Raw genomic sequence first — 27,545 nt, forward strand, 5'->3', positions numbered from 1 at the left:
TTAGTTAGCACTTGGAAGAACTTCACAATTTACATTAATGCTCGCATACATTCGTTGATCAATAGATTTTACTAAATTTAAAACATTTCCCTATCTATTTGACACATGTAGTCACGTAATGGGCTAGCTCCAGAGATGAAGGGCCCATCTTCTCTGGGTAGCTCTGGTTGATTTTACTACATTTTACTATTGTAACTGAGTTGAAAGCTCCAAGATGGGATGAAGATATTTCGTAGGTTGAGAGAAAGAATTCTTCAACTAGGTAATTTTTTAACTCCTTGTCATCTGTAGTTTTTCCCAACCAATCATGCCATTATGATAACTGTGACAAGTGGAAATGACAAACAATCATAGCAAAAGGCATTCTCACAAACATAAATCCGTCCACACTTTATGACCACATTAGCAAGGACATTATTAGGGTAACTATCATGGTAGGAGTCTCTACTACTCCTATCCCTTGGTAACTGTCAACATGCAGGGAAAATGTTGGATGCAATCCAAGTAATGCATAATATTTCTAACTCTTCTATCTTTTTAATTGAACTCCATTTAAGTACTGAGAAGCTCATGCAAAATGATTATTCTTATTGAGTTGAAACTTTCAAAGTGATTGAATGCATAAGATGAAGAGTAAATCAAAAACATTATCACTCAATTATTTATCTTGCTTTAGATTGAAGTAACTCCACTTCCAACTCTGTGACACGTAGACATGATTGTTGACATTGTTGACATTTTCAAACACTGATTTCATTCACACGTTTGGGAACTGTTTTGTTTTCATGTGATATTTACATTTTTTTTTTTTACAGACTAACCAGAATATCACTAGGAATGAAATGGGGATTTGTGGATCAATTGACAGGAATTTTCGTACAGCTGGTCCTGGAGTAGATTATATTATTAGAAGTAAAATTATTCTGAAATAACTTCCAGAGGGAAAGGTAAGGTAAAGTTTACATCTTTTAGTTCCAGCAGTTCTGGCCACCGTTTTACATGCCACGTCATATCTTTTTTTTTTTCCTCTTCTCGGAATGAAGTAGAGTAAGGGGAACGAAAAAATGAAGGCAAATGGCTGCTGATTCGTGTCCAACCTCCGCAATTTGTTTGACCTTATTGCAAACATCCATTTGAAAGAATATCCTTGGGCATTTTGAGAATGGAACTGAAATTCCAAAATCCTATTTGCCGAGCTTAGTAGCGCACGAACTTTCACGGTGTGCACTTGTATTCTTTTGGTTTCTGTAGTTGCATCCTTAGTAAAGCACGGGTCCACATGAACAAATTGATGTTCTTTCATTAGTTGATTCATTCTGTAACTTGTTGGTGTTTTGTTAACTAACTGTATAGCACAGCCTAATATCCGCACTTGGTTTTGCATCCGCACGAGTTTGGTTTGCAATGCACTGTAACAATTACCAATCCCTATTAACTATTTATGATTTTATTAGGAACATGCAATAAAACTTTGTGATTGTGTATTTTTTTACTGCTAGGATTAAGTATAGGCTTTTTTGCTGAATGACTATTTAAATCTTTTCCTTTTTGTTTTGTGTGTTTTGTATTCAGACGGATAATGGCTGTGATCGCCGAAAGGACGGCTGGACATGGGTTCGCCACCGAAGAATTGAGATGGTCGACAAGAAATTTACAAGTATCATTTTTAAATTGCCCTCCTTTTCCTAATTATAAAAAAAAAAAAAATTTAATAGGAGGATTCCTCAACCACCGAAGACTGCCCGCCGAAGATTCGTCATCAAAGTCGCGAACGGTATGGTATACGAGCGATAAGTTGGATGGATAATCTATAATTTCGACTTATCTAATTAGGAGATTTATCCGCCCTCGAAGAATTTCCATTGGACATCGTCTGTAACCGATGGAGAAGTTTGGAGTAACACAACAAAAATAAGGTATAAATGATAAATTGTCATGCATAACGATTTTTTTTAATGTTAAGGAGGATTATCGGACCTTATGGAGGATTCAAGCACCCCAAGATGCCAATGATCGCTAATTGTGACACCAGGAAAATTTCTGTTAAAACTGGAGTATTATTAATAAACTAAAATGTTAAAATTTATTTTTTAATTTTATCTTGTGTGGAAGTAGGATGGTCCAACCAGTATTGAAAAAAGCTAGCCTGGGCATTAGGGATCATCACTGGAGTTGCAGGAGTTTGCCATGTAGGAGGTACATGGAATATTTGATGACAAATTTAATGTCTTACAGCATTAAAAATGTTTGCCTTTAAAAAGATGAGTCACCAGCAAGAATGGGCGTCTGTTAAGGATGGATGTCGCCGGACAACGGGAATTGGCAGTATCACACAAAAAATAAGGTATAAACGATATATTGCACATGTATAACGACATTTTTTTATGTTAAGAAGGATTTTCGGAGCTTTTGGAGGATCTAAACACCCTGAGGATCCCAAGAATTGCTGACGGTGACCAGGTTAAATTATATTAAAACGGGGGTATTATGAATAAAATAAAATGTATAAATTTATTTTGTAATTTTATTATGTGTGAAATTAGGAAGTCTCACCCAGTATTGAAAATAACAAAACAATGCTGGGCATTGGGAGTTACCGTTGGAGACCGTCATCTAGGGGTCTATAGTATTGCAGGTTTAAAATTTGACAGTTTTAACAGTATTTCCCTTTTTTACAGTTATGATCTTTCAACGAGAGTTGACGCCAGACAACCGAGAGTCGACGCCAGACAACCGAGAGTCGACGCCAGACAACCGAGAGTCGACGCCAGACAACCGAGAGTCGACGCCAGACAACCGAGAGTCGACGCCAGACAACCGAGAGTCGACGCCAGAGAAGACACTGAAGAAATCAAGATGGTACGGTGTAGTATGGCCAATACGGTATTTCATTATTAGAACTGTGTATTTTCTTGTTTTTGTTTGTTTGTTTTGTTAGTTTTTTTTTTTTTTTTTTCTCTTGCGTTTTTTGCCCTTGGGTTTTCTACTTTCACACACTACGGCTGTCCAATCACCTTAGCCTATAAATATTGGGTAAATTAATCTTGATACGCACTCACATTCACCACACGTTCACCTAACGGGGCGTTCACGGGTCTTGGCTGATATAACTTTCAATTGATCTGGTCAATACCACTTCCGATTAGGTAATGTAATCACGTTACTATTAGCTCCGTGCTTCCAGTTAGGTTTCAGTAGTTTGAATTTAAAAATCTTACGGTTGTGGTGAAAAAAAACGAAGCTATTAACTGTAAAATTTTGCGCCAGGTATTTAAGAATTGCGAACCTTATGTCCCGAATGAAGCGGGTCGATTTTTTGTGGATTTAGCGGCTATATGGGTTTTCGGGTTGGGTCTTAATCTGTCGGGTCTAATGGGTATGTCTACTCAACCCATTTACAAGTATCGATTATTAAATCGAACATAATCACCGTACCCTATCGTTTTTTTTATAATTCGTGTCTGCTACCAGATGGTAGATTTACTGCTTTTGGGTCAGTGACAGTGAGTGAAGAAGGAGTAGGCTACCGCGCTACCCCGCTGTTAACCTGTTAATCGTAAGTATTGTTAGACGTTTGCTCTTGCAAATCTATAAGTATTCATTTTCTTTTTCTTATAATTATGTTAAATTCTCCTCAATCGACTGCGCTGCAATTCTGCATGGGGCGAAGCCTTTTGGTAAATAAAATGAAGTTTGTAAACATCTTGTAAATCTGTTTTCAACATAGTCTCAATGCATGTCACGTCAAATTCAACTTTGTGTAAAGGTAAAACAATATGGCCATTTAATTCATATATGCTTAGTAAATGTTTTATTTTGGTGTGATGTTGACAGTTTTTTTTTTTTTACAGACTTACCAGAATAACAGTGACATAGAATGAAATAGGAATTGGGGATCATAAAATTGGAGGGGAAATTGTTGAACATTTGGTATGTATTTACTCGTATGTAAAACTTTTGCAATAGCCCAGTTACAAGTTTCTTTCTTTTCCGCTTTGCATTTTTTTCTTTGTCTTACAGTTTTTACATCATTGACGTTATGTATGTACCAGGAGGGAAATACAGTTTTGCTAGCCACCTGGACTAGTGCACTTTTGCCTCAGCCCACTTGCCTTACAGAACAAGCAATTGGAATCTTCCATGTAAGGATAGAGAAATTGTTTCTAATACCTAGTATGCATATGTATTCAAGTATTATTAATCACTTTGTACTGCCTTCTATCATGAGCTGAACAGTCTGCATATTGTGCATAATGGAATGTTCGTCATTGATGTTCAACATGCTGAGGTCTTATTACATCTAGTGCAACATCAATAAGAAAAGGTACTATAATCACATTTTTCAAGTTCTTGTAATTTGTATTCCTTAACAAATTTCTTTTTAAGGTTAGTTCAGCGTGCCATGACAATTCCATTTTTTTGAGTTGACCAACTTGCCAATTATGTTATATTCGTTATGTGTTATATGCGTTATATGCCAGCACGTCATATTCGTTATCCACGCAGGTGTTTTTATTAATGAAAACTTTAGAATTAGAAGTTCTGTGCTAATCGGGTGGATGTTTCTCGATTGGTGAAACATGTTGGTTGTCGTGTGCCATTTGTTGTTTATGTACAAACTGTTTTTGTGAATATTATGATTGGTTGGTTTTGTTTGTTTATGTATGTTCGTTTGTAAATGACGTCAAAAATTTTTTCCTAATTGAGGAACGATGAAAGTTAAGGTTAGGAAAAGAATGAAATACATTTACCAGATGAAATTAGGATAGGGGGAAAATAAAAACACAATAACATATTATAGCATTTACAATAAAATATAAATATATAAAATAACATATTTATAATCATAATATATCTATATAATAAAAACAAATTATTTATATAAAATATATAGATTATTAATATGCCAATTTGTATTTAAAACATTATAAATAGTTTACTAGCATATAAATGTTATTTATTATGTATAACATAAATGTAATATGTTCTATATTATATAGATTTATATTGGTAAAACATATAATTATATATTTTCCTCCTTGACTAATGTTATTAAAAATTTTTATACAGCATATAAATTAAACATTACTATTATCAAATTTAAATAATTGTTCTAAATAATCATGTTATCAACATAACAATTGAGTATAACAAATTAAAAAAGTGTGTAAAATGAAATTTAATAATTGATATAAATATGATATAAAGATTAAATATTATTTAATTTAAATTGTTTTGTAATATATAATTGTATAATGCACGTAGTACATTAAGAAACCTTAAATATACACTGCTGATTCTTTAATTTACTTGTACTACATTTCATAGTATACACAAAACACTTTAGATGATTTTGAAAGTTGTGGGATAAATATATGACCTTGAAATATGATGGTCGGAATACATTGGGATATGGGATATGAGATATGGGATATGGGATATGGGATATGGGATATGGGATATGGGATATGGGATATGGGATATGGGATATGGGATATGGGATATGGGATATGGGATATGGGATATGGGATATGGGATATGGGATATGGGATATGGGATATGGGATATGGGATATGGGATATGGGATATGGGATATGGGATATGGGATATGGGATATGGGATATGGGATATGGGATATGGGATATGGGATATGGGATATGGGATTCAGGATATGCCATATCCCATATTCCATATCCGGGATTTCATATCCCATATTCCACATCCGGGATTTCATATCCCATATCCCATATTCCATATCTGGGATTTCATATCCCATATTCCATATCCGGGATTTCATATCCCATATTCCATATCCGGTATTTCATATCCCATATTCCATATCCGGGATTTCATATCCCATATTCCATATCCGGGATTTCATATCCTATATCCCATATTCCATATCTGGGATTTCATATCCCATATTCCATATCCGGGATTTCATATCCCATATTCCATATCCGGGATTTCATATCCCATTTCCCAATGGATTCCGACCATTATGTTTCAAGGACATGTATTTATCCTACAATTTTCAAGATCATGTGTTGTTTTATGTGTGTAGTGTCGTAGTGTGATATGTATTACAAGTAAATTGAAGAATCAGCAGTGTAAATTTAAGGTTTTTCTAGTGTATTACATGTATGATCCAATTATATATTACAATACAAGTATTATTTAATATTTTATTGTTTATTTTATTAATCATTATAATTTATAACAAATTTCTATCTATTATTAAATTTCATTTTACATTCTTGCATTTATTCCACACAATCGTTATGTTGATTACATAGTTTAAAATAATTATTTATATTACGTAACTGTAAAATGAATAACTTATATGCTGTGCATAACCAATTAATAATTCTTTATAAATTGTTTTTAATTAAGTGTGCTTCCGAAATGAATAATTACATTTGTCATACGTATGAAAATATAGATATATAATATGTGATAAAAATAAAGCTATAATATATAGTTATTATATGTACATAGTTTATTTATATTATAATTCCTTTTTATTATATATTTAATTATATTAATGTGCTAGTTAAAAATTACATTATTTATTATTACATATTATTTAAAATATGTATGTTAATAAGTTTAAATTATTAATGTTTATTTCAATTTTATTTTATATTGTTATATTTATCTAAATAGTTATAATTATATAGATATTATGATTATGAATATGTTATTTATATATTATATTGTAAATGCTATAATATGTTATTGTGTTTTTATTTTCCCCCTATCCTAATTTCATCTGGTAAATGTATTTCATTCTTTTCCTAACCTTAACTATCATCATTCCCAATTAGGAAAAAATTTTTAACGTCATTTACAAACGAACATACATAAACAAACAAAACCAACCAATCATAATATTCACAAAAACAGTTTGTACATAAACAACAAATAGCCCATCACGACAACCAACATGTTTCACCAATCGAGAAACATCCACCCGATTAGCACAGAACTTCTAATTTTAAAGTTTTCATTAATAAAAACACCTGCGTGGATAACGAATATGACGTGCTGGCATATAACGCATATAACATAATTGGCAAGTTGGTCAACTCAAAAAAATGGAATTGTCATGGCACGCTGAACTAACCTTAAAAAGAAATTTGTTAAGGAATACAAATTACAAGAACTTGAAAAATGTGATTATAGTACCTTTTCTTATTGATGTTGCACTAGATGTAATAAGACCTCAGCATGTTGAACATCAATGACGAACATTCCATTATGCACAATATGCAGACTGTTCAGCTCATGATAGAAGGCAGTACAAAGTGATTAATAATACTTGAATACATATGCATACTAGGTATTAGAAACAATTTCTCTATCCTTACATGGAAGATTCCAATTGCTTGTTCTGTAAGGCAAGTGGGCTGAGGCAAAAGTGCACTAGTCCAGGTGGCTAGCAAAACTGTATTTCCCTCCTGGTACATACATAACGTCAATGATGTAAAAACTGTAAGACAAAGAAAAAAATGCAAAGCGGAAAAGAAAGAAACTTGTAACTGGGCTATTGCAAAAGTTTTACATACGAGTAAATACATACCAAATGTTCAACAATTTCCCCTCCAATTTTATGATCCCCAATTCCTATTTCATTCTATGTCACTGTTATTCTGGTAAGTCTGTAAAAAAAAAAAAAACTGTCAACATCACACCAAAATAAAACATTTACTAAGCATATATGAATTAAATGGCCATATTGTTTTACCTTTACACAAAGTTGAATTTGACGTGACATGCATTGAGACTATGTTGAAAACAGATTTACAAGATGTTTACAAACTTCATTTTATTTACCAAAAGGCTTCGCCCCATGCAGAATTGCAGCGCAGTCGATTGAGGAGAATTTAACATAATTATAAGAAAAAAGAAAATGAATACTTATAGATTTGCAAGAGCAAACGTCTAACAATACTTACGATTAACAGGTTAACAGCGGGGTAGCGCGGTAGCCTACTCCTTCTTCACTCACTGTCACTGACCCAAAAGCAGTAAATCTACCATCTGGTAGCAGACACGAATTATAAAAAAAACGATAGGGTACGGTGATTATGTTCGATTTAATAATCGATACTTGTAAATGGGTTGAGTAGACATACCCATTAGACCCGACAGATTAAGACCCAACCCGAAAACCCATATAGCCGCTAAATCCACAAAAAATCGACCCGCTTCATTCGGGACATAAGGTTCGCAATTCTTAAATACCTGTCGCAAAATTTTACAGTTAATAGCTTCGTTTTTTTTCACCACAACCGTAAGATTTTTAAATTCAAACTACTGAAACCTAACTGGAAGCACGGAGCTAATAGTAACGTGATTACATTACCTAATCGGAAGTGGTATTGACCAGATCAATTGAAAGTTATATCAGCCAAGACCCGTGAACGCCCCGTTAGGTGAACGTGTGGTGAATGTGAGTGCGTATCAAGATTAATTTACCCAATATTTATAGGCTAAGGTGATTGGACAGCCGTAGTGTGTGAAAGTAGAAAACCCAAGGGCAAAAAACGCAAGAGAAAAAAAAAAAAAAAAAACTAACAAAACAAACAAACAAAAACAAGAAAATACACAGTTCTAATAATGAAATACCGTATTGGCCATACTACACCGTACCATCTTGATTTCTTCAGTGTCTTCTCTGGCGTCGACTCTCGGTTGTCTGGCGTCGACTCTCGGTTGTCTGGCGTCGACTCTCGGTTGTCTGGCGTCGACTCTCGGTTGTCTGGCGTCGACTCTCGGTTGTCTGGCGTCGACTCTCGGTTGTCTGGCGTCAACTCTCGTTGAAAGATCATAACTGTAAAAAAGGGAAATACTGTTAAAACTGTCAAATTTTAAACCTGCAATACTATAGACCCCTAGATGACGGTCTCCAACGGTAACTCCCAATGCCCAGCATTGTTTTGTTATTTTCAATACTGGGTGAGACTTCCTAATTTCACACATAATAAAATTACAAAATAAATTTATACATTTTATTTTATTCATAATACCCCCGTTTTAATATAATTTAACCTGGTCACCGTCAGCAATTCTTGGGATCCTCAGGGTGTTTAGATCCTCCAAAAGCTCCGAAAATCCTTCTTAACATAAAAAAATGTCGTTATACATGTGCAATATATCGTTTATACCTTATTTTTTGTGTGATACTGCCAATTCCCGTTGTCCGGCGACATCCATCCTTAACAGACGCCCATTCTTGCTGGTGACTCATCTTTTTAAAGGCAAACATTTTTAATGCTGTAAGACATTAAATTTGTCATCAAATATTCCATGTACCTCCTACATGGCAAACTCCTGCAACTCCAGTGATGATCCCTAATGCCCAGGCTAGCTTTTTTCAATACTGGTTGGACCATCCTACTTCCACACAAGATAAAATTAAAAAATAAATTTTAACATTTTAGTTTATTAATAATACTCCAGTTTTAACAGAAATTTTCCTGGTGTCACAATTAGCGATCATTGGCATCTTGGGGTGCTTGAATCCTCCATAAGGTCCGATAATCCTCCTTAACATTAAAAAAAATCGTTATGCATGACAATTTATCATTTATACCTTATTTTTGTTGTGTTACTCCAAACTTCTCCATCGGTTACAGACGATGTCCAATGGAAATTCTTCGAGGGCGGATAACTCTCCTAATTAGATAAGTCGAAATTATAGATTATCCATCCAACTTATCGCTCGTATACCATACCGTTCGCGACTTTGATGACGAATCTTCGGCGGGCAGTCTTCGGTGGTTGAGGAATCCTCCTATTAAATTTTTTTTTTTTTTATAATTAGGAAAAGGAGGGCAATTTAAAAATGATACTTGTAAATTTCTTGTCGACCATCTCAATTCTTCGGTGGCGAACCCATGTCCAGCCGTCCTTTCGGCGATCACAGCCATTATCCGTCTGAATACAAAACACACAAAACAAAAAGGAAAAGATTTAAATAGTCATTCAGCAAAAAAGCCTATACTTAATCCTAGCAGTAAAAAAATACACAATCACAAAGTTTTATTGCATGTTCCTAATAAAATCATAAATAGTTAATAGGGATTGGTAATTGTTACAGTGCTTTGCAAACCAAACTCGTGCGGATGCAAAACCAAGTGCGGATATTAGGCTGTGCTATACAGTTAGTTAACAAAACACCAACAAGTTACATGAATCAACTAATGAAAGAACATCAATTTGTGCATGTGGACCCGTGCTTTACTAAGGATGCAACTACAGAAACCAAAAGAATACAAGTGCACACCGTGAAAGTTCGTGCGCTACTAAGCTCGGCAAATAGGATTTTGGAATTTCAGTTCCATTCTCAAAATGCCCAAGGATATTCTTTCAAATGGATGTTTGCAATAAGGTCAAACAAATTGTGGAGGTTGGACACGAATCAGCAGCCATTTGCCTTCATATTTTCGTTCCCCTTACTCTACTTCATTCCGAGAAGAGGAAAAAAAAAAAGATATGACGTGGCATGTAAAACGGTGGCCAGAACTGCTGGAACTAAAAGATGTAAACTTTACCTTACCTTTCCCTCTGGAAATTATTTCAGAATAATTTTACTTCTAATAATATAATCTACTCCAGGACCAGCTGTACGAAAATTCCTGTCAATTGATTAAGATCGATAAACGATACAGAAACGTAGACACCACATAAATAAAAATACCAATGGCTCATCAGCTGCCAGTAAATACAGTCATGGTTTTGGTAGTGAAGTTATCTGTGAAAAACTACACTGATAACAGAGGACACAAACTAAGATAAAGTACCTTAATGGCAATGTTTTGGATCTAAGCGTGCGAGCGCTTTCTCTTTCCATTCAATCACTATGGAAGTTTCAACACAAAAAGAATAATGAGCTCGCCCAGAGCTTCCTAGACCTTAACTGCAGTTCAACTAAGAAAAGGTAAGTGTTGAAGATATTCTGCATTATTTGTATTAGGTATTCGTTGAAAATGGAAAAAGAAAAATTTTAACAAAAGTTTTGTTGCATTCGTGGCTAATTCTAGAGTTTTACCATTGCTAATCGAGTAACAGGATGTGGGTTATTCGTGTTTCCGTATTTTGCCTTTGCCTCATTTACCATTAGTCTCGTCAATAACTATACAATTGAAAAGACACTCATTACAGCAACAACAAAAAACGGATAAAGTTTTTCTATCTTACCAATAATCCCATAGCACTTGCCATCATCAATGCGTAGAAAACGTAGTCCCAACCTAAATTCGACAAGGGTCCAGCAACAAGTGGTCCGATGGCTGCACCTTAATGTATAATTGCCCGAGGATTATATGGCTGCATTAATTATAACAATGTGAAGACACAAGTGAACGCAACTGCAGAAATATCCAGTGATTTCCCGGTGTGCCTCGTTATTCTCTAGCTTACCTATTGAACCTGTGCCATCAATAATCGCTGTAACCTGGAATGTTTGTTAAAATTAATCAAAAACTGAACAGTTTTATAACCGCAAATTCAACAACAGAACACATTTGTTTACCGTCGCCAAGGCACGAGTAGATCCTTTCAACTCAGGATGGGTTCCCAAATCAGCGGACACAGCCGTAGTGATCAAAGCATACGGCCCGTTTGCTAGAAAACCAACTAGAAACAATAAAGTCATATTAAACGCTCCACCTACAGATCCGAATTCTCTGTAAATGAACAACTGAAAATCAAGAAAAAAATCATATTTAAATGAATAAAAATATGATGATGTTGACAGTAGATTACCGCTGGTATTGTAAGAATAAAATAACCAGAACACGTAAAAGCACTCATGCCCGTGAGATCGCTCAAAAGGCCAGCTAATACACCACCGAATATTCCACCAATATCAAAGAGAGTTGATAAATCAGCAGCTTGCTGACTACCCAACGTTTCACCTTCAAGATGTTGATTATTCATTACATTTTGACATGTTTATCAATTTACTACGAGATAGTGACTTAACTATTTGATAAATATTTTTACAGAACAAGGTTAAATGGTAAAAAAAGGATGCAGCTCACTTGAGTCCTTCAGATAGCGTGGTAGCCAATAAAGGAAAGTATAATTGATACACTTTGTGAAAAACAGGCTAAACGAATACTCAACGACGCCCTAGAAACATTAAGAAAACGTTAGGATTAGGATGGAGAAAACGGTTTTTTAGGCAGAACGTATTACGGGAATCCGAACGGCCCTCCAGAAACTGATGGCTTTTTCTTCATCGTCAGCTTTCAACTCAGATGGAGGCTCGCATTGTTCGTTCATTCCGGGGGTGGTTGATCCCATGCTACCATTTCTTTGGTTTTCGAATTCAGCGTTCTCCGCAGTGGGATTCGTTTGCTTGAAAGGAGTTCATTGTTCAGACTTAAGAAAGGAATGTTTAAGCACGTTTTAAGACATTAGGTTCTCACCGATAGGCAGCCAGCGTGTTCTGGAACGTCGCAACCCACAGCTCGAGGGTCAGGAACCAAAAAGAGGAAGAGAAACAAACCTAATCCAAAAATGATGGCAGCTGGAACAACAAACGAAAGACCCCATGCCTCCTCGACAAAAGCTCCGGCAATCAGCGTACCGATGATATTTCCAATGCTGTGGTGTGAGCGCCAAATGCCCATTATAAGTCCTGTCCATAGAATCAAATTTAAAGCTGAACGAAGAGCTTCCCATTTCTTAGAAAGGTTATTGCTTTATATCAGTACATAGGAGCACCTACCTCGTTTGTTTTTCCCAAACCAGTTCCCTACAGCGGCTACGCAACCTGGCCAACCAGTGGACTGGAAAAGACCCGCTAAAATCTATAGCAAAAACAAAATGTTTTACTATCTCGTCAAAGTGTACTGCATCTTGTTGTTTCGAATTTTTCTTTCATGGGGTCTTAAATAAAAATAAAAGAAGATTATACCTGAACGACAAGGAAGTATGTTAAGGAGTGAATGTTAGCCCAATATGCCAAACCAAGCAAACAGGCGAAAAATCCAGATAGCATCATTCCAATAGAAAGAAAGTATCGGATGTTTATACGCTCTCCAAGTAAACCCCTATAAACCGTTAAAAAAAAAGGTTTACTATATAGCTTCTTCATTTGAATAATTTTTTGCGAAATATACGTACATCATATACATCCCGAAAGCATAAGAAAACAGGGAGGCAGAGTCCAAAGCACCAAGAAGTGTACCTGCATTTTGTCCATCTGTTGGCGCAGTATTGCGGCAGGATATCAAGGAATAATTTGAATATTAGCATTATCTGAATTTGAAGACATTCCAATGAATATTTGATGAATTATTTACCAAACGGGTGCCAGCTGCACCAGGTATTTTCAATGCCACTTATGTTTAACCCAGGAGGGGGTTCCAGGCCGGTACAATTTTGATTAAGAACATTTTTAATGACGCTCGTTGGTTTACGAGAAATGTGGTAACTGGAGTAGGAGAGAAACGTCAGAAACAAAATGTTGAATTGATGCCTTTAAATAATAAAAGATTTTTTTTTTTAGTACGTTTGTATGATTAAAACTTTTGTTCTATAAAAAACGGAATCACCAGCGATTTTTCCAAACACTGGAAAGGTTCTTTAAGAAGGAAACCTTTTCTAGGATGCGGATGCCAATCGGAACGTCGTAAATTTTTTCCAGCAGCATTTCAATCGCGAATTTTCAATAAATGCGTTCCTTCGTCCTTCGAGGTAGCCTAGACGTCCAAAATCGTGTGAGGATACAACTACATTGAACTCATCTCGTACCGTACTGCTCGTTCTGTACCTATAGCCTAAACATAAAAAGGGAACTTGTACCAGCAATGTCAAATGCGAAGAATAAGTGGGTCAGAAGAGAAAGGACAAAGTTCCCCAGGCAATTTTCGGGTGCACCCGGAAGTTGACCTTTGGCCTAACACGTAAACGGTTCAACCAGGTCAGATTTTAAAAACATATTTTCTTGCAACTAACTTTTGTGAAAAAATAGGATAAAAATATGACCTACATAGAGACCAAGACAAAAAAATGTTTCTTTTTCAACATTTACTTGTTTAACATCCAATCGCAGACGTATATAGGCCCATTGCACCGTGACACAAGAAATGTTTGGTAGGTATACTAGAAAAAAAAGAACAAGGGAAAAGCTCTGATCTACGTAAGCGGACACACCCACAGGGACTGATTAAATCTTCCTGGAAGTTGATTTCTCTAACTGAACCCTAAAGCAGTCGACAAAGAAATGGCAATTGAAACAACGGAAAAGAGACCGCCGATCTGGCAAGAACCTTCAAACTGCACGAACGCAAATTTTTCTACAGTTACAGAATACACTACACTCTTAACCATTCAGCTCGAAAGAGATCATTATCGAGCCGGGCATAACGCAAATACACCGTTGAAAAAAAAATAATAAATTCATTAATTAATATGATTAGGCGCTGTCACGGTGTTGGCCAATATCTAGAAGACGTATAGTTTTGTGCTTGCAATGAATGAAAGTATCAAGGCACAATTTGGTACTGAAGGCAATTCAAAAACATGGCTAAGGACACTTCCGAGAATTGCTCAGTGCGTATTCACACCAGGTAGAAATACATTCTTGGCACAGCAACCTTCTTATCTCATATTAGTGCAGACCTGTTGAAAACACGCACTAAACGGACTGAATTGTGATGTGAAAGCTAAAAATAGTGGCAAGATTTGACTTTTAAGAATTAAAATGACGCAGTAATCCAAACTGAAAATAGCGCAATGTTTCACATGTTTTCCAAAGCAATTGCCCAGTGTCCTAATTTGTTTAATTCAATGGGATATCAACAAATCCATAAATTGTGGAATCCCCGAACCACTAAAAAAATTTTAAAAGTGATACATTACACAATCCGATTCTTTTAATACGAATTTGAAAGACGAACCAATCTTGACCCATATATATATATTTACGTGTGCACCCTACTATAGTATTATTTCCCAATACGAAGAAGGCGAATGGTGCATTTATGCTGTCCTTAAACTTTAAATCTTACGAACTTCATTCCCACGAACTCAATTATTGCCCTAGCCAAAAACTTGGGCCTTAGTTTTTGTTTAAGTCTTTCTTCGAATCTATTTCAGCACACAAATAAAGAAAAACAAAAACACGCCCACATCGCAATTAATACGTAGTTGGGGGAGAAATGGAACAAAGTACTGAATACATTAACGTGCGCCACAAAACCCCAAATCGCCAGTCACGAACGCCAGTCAGCTGTTTGATGAACGCCAGTGACAGTGGAATTAAGTAATAGCAAATGCATCAATTTCGTTCAAATGTGATTGCATTACCTTTAAGGTTATATGAAAAATCGGCGCTTCCAGAAAATGATAAGCGACGTGTCAGCAAAGAGAGGTATTAAGGGCATAAGGGGTTCAAAATTCCAAAACGTATTTTACTGTTTGCGCTACTAATGTGGTGCTTGTTGGACAGAAGGCATTGGCGTGTACCAAGCTTCCAAGTATTTGTAGTAATATGGAACCTCTTTCTCTGGAAATCTGAAACCAAAGAATGTATGCATGGGGTAGGGGACATGGGTCTATTTGGTCAATGTTCTCTGAAACCAGTAGCTCAATTTAGAAGTTCAACCTTGATGGAAAATATGGTAATGATATATGTGCTGTGATAGCTGTGAACTACTTAAGACAAGGTTATTACAAAGAGGAATTCTTTCCATGTGTTTCAAAAATTGAGCTTTTAAAAATCACTATGAGAATAAAAGAGGCCTGCATTACTTCTGACATGTGTAGGAATTAAAACTACTTTCACCTTGAGCCACAATTTATGGTCAGTAAAGGGAATACTTCCAAATTATTGTTGCCTTTGTAACTATTTTTAAATGGATTTACGGATCTACAACTAATAAATTGCCTCTACCAAACCTAACGCTGTCTCTGCTGATACATTTTGCATAAAACTGGTATGTAAGTCACAATTTTCACTGTTCAAGCATATTTTCCTTTTAGGAACAATAAATTATAGGTGTCACACTGGGTAACATCCTATTATAAGACCAATCCATTAAAACCTGGTTTGAATTTACATGCTTGAGTCAGCAATTGCAGACTTACAATCCCAATTACAGTAATTATTCACTATCTTTTTGATGGAAAGAAGTCTAACTTACCGTTCCAAGGAAGATGCATTTCTTTCTTTCTTTCTTGCTGCCACAACCAGAATGTCTAATGAAGGACGGAAATAAACTAGCAAAGAATTTGTTCTTTGCTGGGTATGGGTGGCTGTCGTTAGGTTTTTTGGGTTTTGAAAATGAATGGAGCTTAGTGTGTCCTGATTTGCATCACATCTACTAGATGGAAGCAGCATCGCCACGTGTACGGGCAATTACTAGAATCAATTGAAACCGGACACCAAGGATGATCTTTGGCTGCCTTTGAAAGATTCTGTCATTATTTTTCAGTTACATTCTAACTAGTAGAAGTGATACACAACTTACAGCCTCTCCTTTGTCTATTGATTTTCCTGTAACGACATGTCACGTGATGGCTCTCCTTCTCCGACGGCATTAACTCCCCAGACGTCTCTAGAATCGGTGAAAATTAATTTTTTTAAATTGACTTCGCTTTTGCTGATCTGTTTCCATTTGAACAATTTCTTTGTTATTGGATAAACCCGTTTCATAATTCTTGGAAGTAGGTGTCTAGCTACAACACTAGTAATAACGAAACTGTAAAATCGCCATGGTCCCGTCTGCGTCAACGTGTTCACGAGCTGGCTGGCCGTTCTAAAAACGAGAGATCAGATCGCCGCCACAGAAAATATGGATCACTCCTTAAACTGGCCAACGAGGAGCGTCGCAACGTCCACCAAACACGACGTTACAATAGTCAAGTTCGCCTCAATACTAATGATGTATAACTTACCAGTTTTCTTTTTGTTTCCCATGTGTTATTAAAACATGTTTTGTGATTAAATATGAAAGGATGGCACGACTGCTTTATGGCATGTAATTCATCTGTTGGAGGAACGAGTGGAAGTGCTCGAAAATACCTTAGATGTCAGCCGAGAACATATTTCGAAAACTGAAGAAAAGTGCGAGAATCTCCAACGACAAGGTAAAAGGCATACTTTTACTTTAGTATAAAATAGCAATCATGTGCTTTTATGTTAATCTTTTTCGTGGAACTTGTTTTTCTCTTTCAGTCGAAAAGATCCTTGAGAAAAGGTTACAAAAACCACCGCTAGATGCTGATACAGGTATTACCGTGTTTTCCGCAAAAATCTCTCTTTAAAAAAGAAAAAACGAAAATAACAACAAAAACGATCAAAACATTGATTTTCTAAAACGGCGTAAAATGCAGATCGAGATTCGGTTAGAGATAAAATGAGTCTCTGTTTTGAGCAGATACGTAATAAAGACTATCGTCTCAATCACGTAAGGAAAACTGGAGGACGTTCTTGTCCTATTTTCAAAAATTCTACGAAAAAAAAGACTGAACTATAAATGTTTTATCTTCCCAAGGTGGAACCTGCAACATTGGAACGGACGTCGAGACGCAGTAGGAAGTGTGCTGGATGCGGAAAGGGCACATTTTAATTAACTGATCCTACGCGCTCCGCATTCCTGATGAACGTCAATTCTGTATCCGCTGTCTTTGCTTAATGATGTCGAAAATTGTTGGTTTGTTTTATATCTATTTCTGAAAGCCTGCGGGCAATTTAAAATTGATTCCAAAAAATACACATTTTTTTCCCCCTATTTGTTGGATTTGCACCGTCAAATGATATATTTCGCTAATGAATCTGACGATTCTGAATGGATCAAGACTGATTGCTTTTTGATGAGTTTTTTTTAAATTTTTTATTCCCCGCATGTCATCCTCTTTTTTCTTTACCACACTGAGTCTACGCTTGAACCTAGCAGATCGTTAAAAAGGGTTGTGAAATTGGTTGGCGTGTGCCGAAATGGGATGACGGAAATAGGCAAGAGATGGCAGCGTTTTGCGACCGGCCATTTTCGGGCGTCGGTGAAAAATCGACGGGGTAAAAAAAAAAAATAATAAAAAAAAAAAAATGAAAAATAAAATAGGGAAAAATACATACAACAAATGGAATCCAAATGCTCCGCCTTCCCTCCGGCACCGGCTCCAAGAGATAGCCAATGCGGTACGCCGTACCATTTCGGCTTTTGCGTGCAAAAAAGAAAAAATGAAATATAGAAAAGCAGAAAAAACATTTTAAGCTACCATAGAGACCAACGAAAACCTTTTTTTTTTTCCAGTTTCCTTGTTTTCCCATTTTCTTTTTAATTCCTTTATCAGATGTTCTGTTTTTAAATTTCTGTTTTTGTATTCCTTATTTTTTTTTTTTGAACGAAAAATAAGCTCCGCCTGTCTTTTCCGAGTATCCCGAGATCACGTGACCCAGTCTCCTTTCCCCCCCCAAATTTTTCTCTCCCCCTCCTTTCCGTAATTTTTTTTTTTCCAATTTTCTTTTTTTTTTTTTTTTTTATTATTTATTTATTTTCTTTTTTTTTTTTTTTTCTTTCTTTTTCTTCAACTCTTCTCCCATCCGCCACCCTGTGAGAAGCTCCCCCCACCACCACAGGTCCCCGCGGCCCCGCACGGGTCCCTCACTATAGCCGAGCTGTGCAGTAAGAGTTAGAGGGGAGGGAGAAGGTTTTGCAGTCGAGAGTCGACACTTGAAACCGATTGCAGCTCGTTGCCGGGGCTCTCCACAGTTTCCAACGGCTGCGTGTGTGTTGTTGTATACTTTTGCTGCGGGAGAAAAAAGCAAGCAGACGTCCATCTGATCACGACGACGACCATTTTCTGTTTGTTTTTGGCGCGCGCGCGCGCTCTGCCCGACTCGCCGGTAAGTTCTTCAATGTGTGTTTCAATTTCTTGCAACAACTTTCGTCGAATTCATTAAGTTTGATTATTATCAAGAACTGTGTGTGCTGTTTTGTTTTAAAGCGAAATGTGTGTGTGTGTGTGTGGGAATAACGGTAAAAGTAAGCCACACACAACAATGTGACGTCATTTAGGTGAAGGGATTTCGTGGAAAAAAAAATTGGGGGAAGCTTTTAAAAGACCAACAAACAAGACCCAAACAAAAACAGAAAAAAAAAAAAAAAACGAAAAAAGAACATCATCCGGGAGGGAAAAAACCGAGCCAAAGACGCCATATTTCCGTCATGTTTTTCTTTTTTCGTATTTCCTCCGGCACTGTGTTCAAATTTCGAATGGCCGTCATGGCTTCACATTTCGGTCTATTCATTCCTTTCTTTTTTTTTTTTTTTGTTTGTTTTTTTGTTTGTTTTTTTTGGGGTACAAAAATAAGAAGAAAAAAAGGGAACTCACGTCTATATGGTGGAAACGTTTTCACGGGAAAGAGAGAAAGGACACGAGAATTCGATTCGTCTCTTCCTGGAAATTTCGCTCTCTCGCGCCACCGTCCCCCCCCCCCCAACGTGATTTGAAAATTTGCCTTTCAGGTTTTTAGAAATGAGACCCCCATTTATTTTTCACGTAATTTCAAAGAAAAAGAAAATATCACAAAACTGTAGATTCTTCTTGAAAAAAAAAAACGATCGTCGAAATGGAGCACTTTCGAAATGAGGGGTACAGTCGATCTGTACATGGAAAAGGAAAGAAAAACATTGAACTTTGTACGTCTGCTAAATGGGAAACGTACTAAACAGCGGGTGACCCAATCTTTGAAAAAATAAAATAAAATTTCAAAAATTCGGCGGCGGGGATGTGCAGACGACTGATTAATCCGCAAGATTGGATTGGGCGAGAACAAGCTGAGCTTTTAGTTTTATTGATCGCACGGGGCACATTAATCATGAGACACGAATGCATTTTTGCTCTGACTCACTTTCAATTTTGATCCAATTACAAATCGATAGTAGAAAAAAATTTAAAGAAAAAAAAAACTAAAAACCTTGGGGAGTTTTTGTCGCCGGATCGATTCCGAAAATGACTTCCTAAAAAATTTCCGAGGCGACGCACACACACGCTAACAAAAAAGAAAAAATAAAAAAATCCTCCCCCCCTTTTTTTTTCTTTTCTAGTTTTTTCGTTTTATTATTTTTTCCCGCTGGCGCATGCGCTTGCGCCATCTTAGCTATTTCGGCGTGACTTTTTTTTTTTTTCATATTAGATTTATTTTTCCTTTCTATTTTTTTTTTTTTTTATTTATATATTTTTTTTTTCTTTTTCGAGGGTCGCATTGTTCAACTCCCTCTTTCTTTTCATCCACCCGTCCGTCCGGACCCCTTTTTTTTTTTTTTTCTATCTGGGCCATGACTTGTAAAAAAAAAAAATAATAAATAAAATAATAATAATAAAAAAATATAAAAGAACAAAAAGGAAAAAAAAATAATAAATGAAAAGAGGAACGGACGGGTTAAATTTCCCATGTTTGAAAAAGAATAGCATTAAAAAAAAAAAAAAAAAAAATTGTACACACAGTATAAATTTTTTTCCACCTCCCTTTTTGTTTCGTTCAATTTCCGTTTTTTATGGGAGACTCATCCACCCGAAACCGGTTTTTTCGAGGCTTGCCAAAAATTCCGAGAAAAGTGTCAGTTATTTTCTCCACACTTTTTTTTTTATTTTCTTTCTCTTTTGCCGTTTCTCTCTCTCTCCCGTTTTTGTGTGTGTGTGTGTGTGTGTGTGACGTCGAAAAATAACAAGTTTCAGCTCGATCGATTTCGAGGCGTCCTGCGTCGTTTTTCCTTTTTTTTTTTCCTTTTTTTTTCCTTTCTTTTTCCCGGGGAGGAGGGGCGCCAGCGGGTGGGTGGGAGAATAAACAAGCGAAACTAGACACACACACACACACATAGAGAACGCAGGGAATTAAAAAAGTGGAGGGGAAAAAATAAATATATTTATATTTAAAAAAAAAAGAGAATGGATAACAAAAGACTGTGGAAGAACCCGCGTGCAGCGCTCCGCATGTACAACTACAACGTCAAAAAGAAATAACAACAAAACTAAAGTTGCATTTTTTCACTACGAGGCCGAAAATGCGAGTTGCGTTCCTCTCTCCATAATATTGGCGTCGTAATGATAATTGCATTTTTAATTGTGTTGGTTTTTAAATTGATATAACATTTATCTCTTTAAAAAAAAAAAATAATTGCAGACACGATGGAAATGTCGCATCATCAATTTTGCCTCAAATGGAACAACCACTCTAGCAACCTGCTCAAAGTCTTCGGTAGACTCTTTTCCAATGAGAGTTTTACCGATGTCACTCTGGCGGCAGAGGGTAGAAGCATCCGCGCACACAAGGTAGTAGCACATCTCTTTTCTCAATATTACGTCCTTTTATTTTTTATTTTTTTTCCCCCTCACTCCCTTCTCTTTTTTAGATCGAAAATAAAAAATAAAAAATAAAAAGGAAAAATATCCATTATCCTCCACAATCTTTTTCTTTTTACCATTATTTTGTATTTTTTTCGTCCCCCCCCTTTACCTCGTCTTTTTCCCTCTCTCCCCCCTGGAGCAGTGCTCCGCTCCCGAACCCCGTTGTTGGCGGAAAATCGATAATTTGGCTTTGCTTTTTCCCCCGTTTTTTTTTTTCTTTTTATTTCTAATTTTTTTTCTTTTTCTTCTTACTCATTCTTGGTTGTTTGTTCTCATACTTGCTCTTTTCCACTGCAGATGGTGCTGTCGGCTTGCAGCACCTACTTTGAACAGCTTTTCTTGGAGCACGCCGAACCTCCCGTGACGGGACCGATGATCGTCATCATGCGCGAAACGAGTTTCGATGATTTGGCCATCATCGTCGAATTCATGTACAAAGGAGAAATCAACGTCTCCCAGGTACAAGCGTCTGAAATTTAAAAAACAAACAAAACCAATTCATTGATTGACAAACATCAACAGGATCAGTTGGGATCGTTATTACGAACGGCCGAGAGTCTGCGGGTTAAAGGTTTGGCCCAGGCGTCGTCGGGTGGACACGGCGATTCAATTGAGCAGCCTTCGTTCACGGCGGCAGCGCCACCGCATCAACCGCCACAACAGCAGCCGGTGTCACTGACGAGGGAAGCGGCGCCGTGTCGGAAAACGCCCACGCCGACAACGACGCCACCGCACAGCCAATCGAGCACATTTTCACCTCCTCCGCATACGATGGGTCAAGCGCCTCCGCCACCGGCCCTCCTGCCCCTCTTCCAGAACGCCGCCCTTTTGTCAGCTGCCATCACAACGGTATGAACTGAAGAAAGAAAGAAACAAAACAAAACAACAACAATAAATAAATGACGTGAAGAAAAATCGATAACAGTTTAGTTTGACCTGACGTTGTCTTCGGGACATTCCATGAACATTGTTCAGGTAGAAAGAAAGAAAGAAAAAAGAAAAACTCAATATCGATCCACAGCTGTTTTGGTTCCCTTCCTTGTTTTGTTGTTGATAGAATTCCAGGTTTTATTGTCATGTCTTGTTCCTCATTATTTTTGTTTAGAAATTTTCGTATGATGGTGTTTTTGTTTTTGTTTAGGTGGTCGAATCTTCTTCGTCATCGACGGGTCGCGAATCGCCATCGAGCAAACGCAGGCGAATTCGACCCAAAATCGAGCCGGGCACGGCCAGCCATCAAGACCACTCCAATTATTCAGACAATAGTCGGCCGTCTTCAGCCACTTTCACGCCTCGCATTGAAAATGTCGTTACTATGGTAACTCGATTATTTTTGTTTTTTCCCGCCCTCATTTCTTTCCCCTCAACGATCGAATAAAAGACGTCAATCAAATTAATTTTCAGGGCCCACCACCACGTAACGAGGCAACGGCCGAGACGCCAACACGAAGCGAAACGATGGAGAGCGCACCGACTTCCGCGTTAGACCTGCGTCTGACGGATCCTTCCCACCTTCAAGAGTTGACCGCCCGACTGGAATTACGCGGCAATTTCGCCATCCAGCCACCAGATGGCGATAGCGAGACCCTACGTAAAGTCCAGCAAGAGAAAAGTAAAAAACAAAATCAATTCAATACATTTTTTTATTGTTTTCAATATTTAAAAATTCAATTTTTTAAGGTGAACCTCACTGTTTTTTCCGTGGATATGCAGTCTACAAATTCAACGACTACATCGCCCATGGAACGCGGCAACAGTACTGGGAAGAACCGTTCACTAAAGCTGTCATGGAAGGCATTCAGGTATCGATTATTTTCAACATAAATTTTTGTTAGTTTTAACTTACCGATTCTTGAAAAAAAAGGATCGCGAGTTGGACTTGAAAAAAGGAGCTGAACTGCTGGGCGTGTCGTACAGCACTCTGTACGGAAGATACCGCGAATGCCACGGCTATTTGCGCCACGCCTGGACGCGGGATTACCGCCGTTCGTCGGGTTCGGGTGCCGGTGGCAACGGTGGCGAATGGTGGGAATCGGATCCGCAGGACGCGCAGAGACGCGGAGAAAATGGTGGAATGACGGCCGAAGAGTTGGTCGTCGAGGTCGATAGTTACATGGACGAGGATGTCATTGTGGAACGCATGTCCAGCGAGAAATCTCCGGCTGATATCGACGCTGCCAACAAACAAGAGTCTCTCATACTCAGCATCAGACATGGAAAAGTGCAAAGGAAACTCCAAGGAGCCCATCACAAAGAATCGTCGTAAACAAAAAGAAATTATAAATGATTCATTGTTACCCATTTTTTTTTTAGAACGTCCGGTGAGAATTGCAGTCATTTTTTTTTTTGTCAGAAAAGAAAAACAAAATGTTTTTGTTTTTTTGTTTTTAAGTTCTATGACGTAACTCCATGTATACCCAGAAACAAGCAAAAAAGAAATGGAGTTGATTGTACACAATTCAGTCGATCTCATGGCCAATACTGGGCATCTGCTTCTTTTTTTTGTTGAAAATTTCGCTATATCACATAATCCTATTTATCAGATGTATTTGTTTATGTTTTTTTTTTTACGTCTGAATGTCCCCTCGTCAAACATGTCGTTTTTTTTTCGTTTTACTTTTGATTCTGAGTTTCAAACACTCGCGCAACGGTGTCAAACTATAAACAATTTCCTTTTTTTGTGTTTGCAAAATTTATCGACATTTCTCCTGTGTGTGTTTTTTTTTGTGTGGTGTGTGTGTATGGTGTGTGTATGTATGGTCAAAAATATTTATTGGATCTGATTTAAAAAGAAAAAAAGATGATTGAAAAACATTTTGACGACATTTTGTTTTTTTTTACTTTGTTTTTGGGTCAAGTTTTAAAATCAACTTTTTTTTGTTTTTTAACGACCTACTTACGACCGGCTACTCCTTGTTGAAATGCTGGGTTACTGTAATTAACCGAAGCCTCGACGTAGAGCGGATTATTATCCTGCAAAAAAAAAGAAGGAAGGGAGGAAATCTCTTTCATCATTTCCACGTAAAAATTCTCAGGTAATTGAATTGCTTACGGCCGTCCATTTAGCGTTTTTGCTCTCGTTGATAAAACGGGCGTATTCTTTTCGATCGTACATGAAGAGGAAAAGTCTCCACAAGAGCAAAAGGGCCAATCCGACAGCGACGAGAGCTCCCATCATCATGAAAGCAATTTTCGACACTGGAATGGCGATATTAGGCAGGCAAATTGTGTTGTTGTAAAGAACGAGTTTATCATCATTTTCCGTGTAGCCATAAACGAAATCCCTTCGACTAGAAAATTAAAAATTAATTTAATACGCTTAAATTAGTTGACAACGATTTTTAAGGAACAAACCAGCCAGTAGAGTTGTCGATAATGGCGCATTTCCGGAATGGAAATAATTCTGTAAATTTTAATCATAACAATTTAATAATTCGCGCTAGTATCATTATTTTTTAAATGTTGCTAACATACTCGGAGAGAATTCATCGTCTTTGGTCACATTTAAAAGGCTGCATTCGAAAGCAATTTTATCCGCATCTTCATCTGGTGGAATACGCCCCGGTTCGACACAATACGTAATTTCCTTGCAGCTGGTCGGGCAACTCTGCATTTGAGATTTGAAACCATGACGTCTACTAATTTGTTTTCTAAATGAACAATTAACCTACCACATTATCAGCTCGTTCGCAAGGACACTGATCGCATTCGATGTCTAAATCAATAATCAAAGAATCGGTCAATCCGACCGGAGAGACAACAATCGTTTGGCGGTGGGTAGATTTTCCTGCAGGACATTGCGTGATCTAGAATTTGTGGCCATTGATTATCGAGGAAGAACATAAAGAAAATTGAATCACCATTAACCTACTTCGATACTGATGTTGTATCTGATCAAACTTCCAACTTTGAGTCCACCACAACTGGCACTCTCCTGAACTGGAGAGCCTGCCGGCTGGAGGCAGTTGGTAAAGTATCGAACTTTGACTCCATTGGTGGCATTATCTTTCAATTCCACTGAAGACGTAATGAGCTGTTAAGAGAAGCTGTTAGATATGCTCGTTAATATCAGGAAAGATGATTTCACCTTGTACTGATCCTCGACGAGGGTCACAACGTTGGATGAATCTGATGTCAAGACACCGACCGAAGAGCCGCTGACTAGCGGAGAAAATGTTTGGTAAGGTTTGGCCACATCCTTGGTAACGGCGAAAATAACGTTCATCGAATGTTCTCGAACGAGACGGCTGATTTGGCCCAGTGACGGATAGTCGTGTATCAATCCGAAATTGTAATCTCGTCCATCGGGATTTAAATGGCAACTTCCATCATTGGGAACTAAAATACCTCCCAACTTTCGTTGTCAAAGAAAAATTGGCTATTCAATTTAGCAATTCAAACCGAAATTAGAAAATCTGACCTTTCCGTTGCCTGCCTGTTAAAACAAACGACGAGAGTGTCAACTAAATAAACGGATTAACTCGAATTAATTGTGATTACCAAATGTGAATAGTTGTCGGTAATCATTAAGATGATGTGTCTGGCCTTAGCTCTCCATCCAATCTGTGATGTACATACGGTAGCTTGGACAAGGGCTTCGAGTCCACCTTCTGGCTCATCATACGTCTCCACAATTTCTGCCCTATTAACTTCATTCTATGAGAATTAAAAAAAAAATGAATTAAAATTTGACACAGTTAATGCGCGTTATTTTCTGTACCGTAAAGAGCTGGATATTGTCAGCTATAGGCATATGGTTCTTGAACGAATAAGTCTTTTGCTCAGGCCTGATTGCATGTAACATCACTAGTTAATGAATGAATTTAAAATAAAATTAATTAGTGTAGATTATACCAGCTGTAAGGGAAGGCATTTTTGTCAACAAACGACCCGAAACCGATAGAGAAATATCTGGTGATGTTGCGCATAGTTGCGGCTAGTTTACTGCTCAGTTTTTCCACTTGAGTTTTATCGTCACCCATCGAATTGGAAAGATCCATCAAGAAATACAAATCGATTGGGTAATCTTTAGCTTGCTTGAATTCAACCGGAATCGTATAAGATTGACCTGTTTCGTAATCAAACATTTCACGAGTTTTTCTTAGTTTTAAATAAAGATTTGATGTTACCCTTTCTGGCATTGCTCATGGAGACTCTCTGCGGGCGTAGCTGGATAGGATCCTCCGATTTTTGCGCTTCGGCCAAAGGATTGTCTTCAATCAATTGAATCAACACTTGAGGGTCGACCACAAATTGCGTTGAACAACGGTCAGCTTCATCTCTCTTCATGCATCGATCCCCGTTGAAACTCTATAATAAATAAAAGAATTTACATCATTGTTTAAAATTTAAATTAGCATTGGAAAAAAAAGGCTCACCGGTTGACGACACCAGACACAATCGCGGATGATGGTACAATTTTTGCAGTCTGTAGCTAAACCGCACGAAGGGACCAATTGGCACCAAGCAAACGGCCATAAAATGGCCATCAGGCTAATAATTTTCAAGTCCATGTCGCACGTCATTGATCAAGAGTGAATTAATTCAAGACTAAAAAATACGAATTGTGACAAAATGTTGTTTAGTTTTTTTGCTTTCTGGTTTGTTTTGCGGTTTTGGCGTCATATCTTTACCGGATTTGCGGTTAAGAACCAAGCGCATGACTTAATCATTGTGTTTGCGCCATTGTAACGCATCCTGCTGATGAAATAATTAACATACAGGGTGGCAACAGAATTCCACAATACCTTACCAAAATATGTTTACCATTAAAAATAAATTCGATTTAATTGCAATAACGAAAGTGCAATAAAACTGTTGCCAGAAAAGAAAAAATAGTTCCAAAAGTCTTGAAAAACGAAACGACGACATTGATTTACTTTGAAGTAGTCTCGCCATTCTTAGAATTTCTTGCATCGACATTAATTATCTAAAGAAACGAAATACTTTTTTTTTTTTTTTTTAACTAGCCACTTGAATGTGCACAGATAAATGGAAATAAAAAAGAAAAACAAACAGGAAACAACTTTTAACTGATGGTGACATTCGATATTGTGGGTCATCGACGACCCTTTTCGATTGACAATTTCGAAACTCTGCAGACATCCCCCAAAAAAAAAAAAAAAAATAAAGATGAAAATAAATGTTTTAATGCCAACTCACGAGGTTTTGTG

At 37.1% G+C, this 27,545-nt stretch overlaps 4 protein-coding genes and 1 long non-coding RNA gene across 28 annotated transcripts; 3 read left to right on the forward strand and 2 right to left on the reverse strand.

The window, feature by feature from the left end:
• The first annotated feature begins 96 nt into the window (after window positions 1–96).
• On the forward strand, window positions 97–4,764 carry LOC116935043. 7 transcript variants are annotated; one of them, XR_006649627.1, is made up of 17 exons: window positions 97–262; window positions 816–947; window positions 1,044–1,220; window positions 1,573–1,657; window positions 1,716–1,774; window positions 1,834–1,897; window positions 1,964–2,054; window positions 2,116–2,196; window positions 2,262–2,482; window positions 2,544–2,619; window positions 2,679–2,859; window positions 3,472–3,556; window positions 3,671–3,766; window positions 3,852–3,930; window positions 4,021–4,142; window positions 4,237–4,324; window positions 4,387–4,764. It is a non-coding gene; the product is annotated as an uncharacterized LOC116935043 (long non-coding RNA). The 7 variants fall into 7 exon arrangements; XR_006649628.1 differs by lacking the exon at window positions 1,044–1,220 and having other exon boundaries at window positions 104–262; XR_006649629.1 differs by lacking the exons at window positions 816–947; window positions 1,044–1,220 and having other exon boundaries at window positions 111–262.
• Window positions 4,765–6,864: 2,100 nt separating this feature from the next.
• LOC116926167 (glucose-6-phosphate exchanger SLC37A2) lies at window positions 6,865–16,303 on the reverse strand. 15 transcript variants are annotated; one of them, XM_045177079.1, is made up of 29 exons: window positions 16,164–16,303; window positions 13,572–13,796; window positions 13,320–13,495; window positions 13,141–13,219; window positions 12,932–13,067; window positions 12,743–12,824; window positions 12,441–12,652; window positions 12,208–12,369; window positions 12,051–12,141; window positions 11,773–11,924; window positions 11,540–11,707; window positions 11,428–11,461; window positions 11,206–11,303; window positions 11,057–11,140; window positions 9,858–9,942; window positions 9,741–9,799; window positions 9,618–9,681; window positions 9,461–9,551; window positions 9,319–9,399; window positions 9,190–9,253; window positions 9,033–9,122; window positions 8,896–8,971; window positions 8,369–8,836; window positions 7,959–8,247; window positions 7,748–7,843; window positions 7,583–7,661; window positions 7,371–7,492; window positions 7,189–7,276; window positions 6,865–7,126 (listed from the first exon to the last, which is right to left on the reverse strand). In XM_045177079.1, exons 2-18 carry the CDS (start codon window positions 13,667–13,669, stop codon window positions 9,502–9,504), a joined length of 1,830 nt encoding a protein of 609 aa, XP_045033014.1. In that variant the 5' UTR covers window positions 13,670–13,796; window positions 16,164–16,303; the 3' UTR covers window positions 6,865–7,126; window positions 7,189–7,276; window positions 7,371–7,492; window positions 7,583–7,661; window positions 7,748–7,843; window positions 7,959–8,247; window positions 8,369–8,836; window positions 8,896–8,971; window positions 9,033–9,122; window positions 9,190–9,253; window positions 9,319–9,399; window positions 9,461–9,501. The 15 variants fall into 15 exon arrangements, with proteins under 15 accessions (XP_045033014.1, XP_045033019.1, XP_045033011.1 ...); XM_045177084.1 differs by having other exon boundaries at window positions 7,837–7,843; window positions 7,959–8,043; window positions 8,139–8,247; window positions 9,033–9,253; XM_045177076.1 differs by having other exon boundaries at window positions 7,959–8,043; window positions 8,139–8,247; window positions 9,033–9,253.
• A 79-nt stretch (window positions 16,304–16,382) lies between these two features.
• Window positions 16,383–17,753, forward strand: LOC116926171. Of its 2 annotated transcripts, XM_032932991.2 has the most exons (6): window positions 16,383–16,586; window positions 16,691–16,906; window positions 16,977–17,109; window positions 17,198–17,251; window positions 17,356–17,429; window positions 17,517–17,753. In XM_032932991.2, the coding sequence occupies exons 1-6, from the start codon at window positions 16,527–16,529 to the stop codon at window positions 17,589–17,591; spliced, it is 612 nt and encodes a 203-aa protein (XP_032788882.2). In that variant the 5' UTR covers window positions 16,383–16,526; the 3' UTR covers window positions 17,592–17,753. The 2 variants fall into 2 exon arrangements, with proteins under 2 accessions (XP_032788882.2, XP_032788883.1); XM_032932992.2 differs by lacking the exon at window positions 17,356–17,429.
• An 830-nt stretch (window positions 17,754–18,583) lies between these two features.
• Window positions 18,584–24,186, forward strand: LOC116926168 (broad-complex core protein isoforms 1/2/3/4/5). Of its 3 annotated transcripts, none has more exons than XM_045177089.1 (8): window positions 18,584–18,868; window positions 20,911–21,297; window positions 21,670–21,831; window positions 21,895–22,221; window positions 22,514–22,690; window positions 22,777–22,984; window positions 23,053–23,174; window positions 23,237–24,186. In XM_045177089.1, the coding sequence occupies exons 2-8, from the start codon at window positions 21,154–21,156 to the stop codon at window positions 23,636–23,638; spliced, it is 1,542 nt and encodes a 513-aa protein (XP_045033024.1). In that variant the 5' UTR covers window positions 18,584–18,868; window positions 20,911–21,153; the 3' UTR covers window positions 23,639–24,186. The 3 variants fall into 3 exon arrangements, with proteins under 3 accessions (XP_045033024.1, XP_032788874.2, XP_032788875.2); XM_032932983.2 differs by having other exon boundaries at window positions 18,585–18,868; window positions 21,149–21,297; XM_032932984.2 differs by lacking the exon at window positions 18,584–18,868 and having other exon boundaries at window positions 20,406–21,066; window positions 21,149–21,297.
• Window positions 24,187–27,450, reverse strand: LOC116926166 (integrin beta-PS). The gene is made up of 13 exons (XM_032932980.2): window positions 26,751–27,450; window positions 26,502–26,682; window positions 26,227–26,440; window positions 26,093–26,159; window positions 25,873–26,028; window positions 25,793–25,807; window positions 25,460–25,726; window positions 25,244–25,405; window positions 25,044–25,178; window positions 24,847–24,979; window positions 24,727–24,775; window positions 24,425–24,662; window positions 24,187–24,345 (listed from the first exon to the last, which is right to left on the reverse strand). Exons 1-13 carry the CDS (start codon window positions 26,895–26,897, stop codon window positions 24,265–24,267), a joined length of 1,845 nt encoding a protein of 614 aa, XP_032788871.2. The 5' UTR covers window positions 26,898–27,450; the 3' UTR covers window positions 24,187–24,264.
• Between the last annotated feature and the right edge of the window lie 95 nt (window positions 27,451–27,545).

This window comes from Daphnia magna, linkage group LG7 (genome assembly GCF_020631705.1).
Source record: "Daphnia magna isolate NIES linkage group LG7, ASM2063170v1.1, whole genome shotgun sequence".
Taxonomy (NCBI): Eukaryota; Metazoa; Arthropoda; class Branchiopoda; order Diplostraca; family Daphniidae; genus Daphnia; species Daphnia magna.

What these genes read in the sequence shown, in the direction of transcription:
- LOC116926167 (XM_045177079.1), bottom strand. Translation starts at nt 13,669, where the DNA reads ATGCTGCTGGAAAAAATTTACGACGTTCCGATTGGCATCCGCATCCTA. An exon ending in CATACTTCCTTGTCGTTCAG is followed by an intron (nt 12,825 to 12,931) that starts GTATAATCTTCT and finishes TTTTTGCTATAG; the next exon opens with ATTTTAGCGGGTCTTTTCCA. An exon ending in TTATTCTTACAATACCAGCG is followed by an intron (nt 11,708 to 11,772) that starts GTAATCTACTGT and finishes CTTGATTTTCAG; the next exon opens with TTGTTCATTTACAGAGAATT.
- LOC116926171 (XM_032932991.2), top strand. Translation starts at nt 16,527, where the DNA reads ATGTCACGTGATGGCTCTCCTTCTCCGACGGCATTAACTCCCCAGACG. An exon ending in CGAGAATCTCCAACGACAAG is followed by an intron (nt 17,110 to 17,197) that starts GTAAAAGGCATA and finishes TTTCTCTTTCAG; the next exon opens with TCGAAAAGATCCTTGAGAAA. An exon ending in AAGACTATCGTCTCAATCAC is followed by an intron (nt 17,430 to 17,516) that starts GTAAGGAAAACT and finishes TATCTTCCCAAG; the next exon opens with GTGGAACCTGCAACATTGGA.
- LOC116926168 (XM_045177089.1), top strand. Translation starts at nt 21,154, where the DNA reads ATGGAAATGTCGCATCATCAATTTTGCCTCAAATGGAACAACCACTCT. An exon ending in GAGAAATCAACGTCTCCCAG is followed by an intron (nt 21,832 to 21,894) that starts GTACAAGCGTCT and finishes AAACATCAACAG; the next exon opens with GATCAGTTGGGATCGTTATT. An exon ending in TAAAGTCCAGCAAGAGAAAA is followed by an intron (nt 22,985 to 23,052) that starts GTAAAAAACAAA and finishes CAATTTTTTAAG; the next exon opens with GTGAACCTCACTGTTTTTTC.
- LOC116926166 (XM_032932980.2), bottom strand. Translation starts at nt 26,897, where the DNA reads ATGACGTGCGACATGGACTTGAAAATTATTAGCCTGATGGCCATTTTA. An exon ending in GATACAACATCAGTATCGAA is followed by an intron (nt 25,179 to 25,243) that starts GTAGGTTAATGG and finishes CACAAATTCTAG; the next exon opens with ATCACGCAATGTCCTGCAGG. An exon ending in GCGAACGAGCTGATAATGTG is followed by an intron (nt 24,980 to 25,043) that starts GTAGGTTAATTG and finishes TCTCAAATGCAG; the next exon opens with AGTTGCCCGACCAGCTGCAA.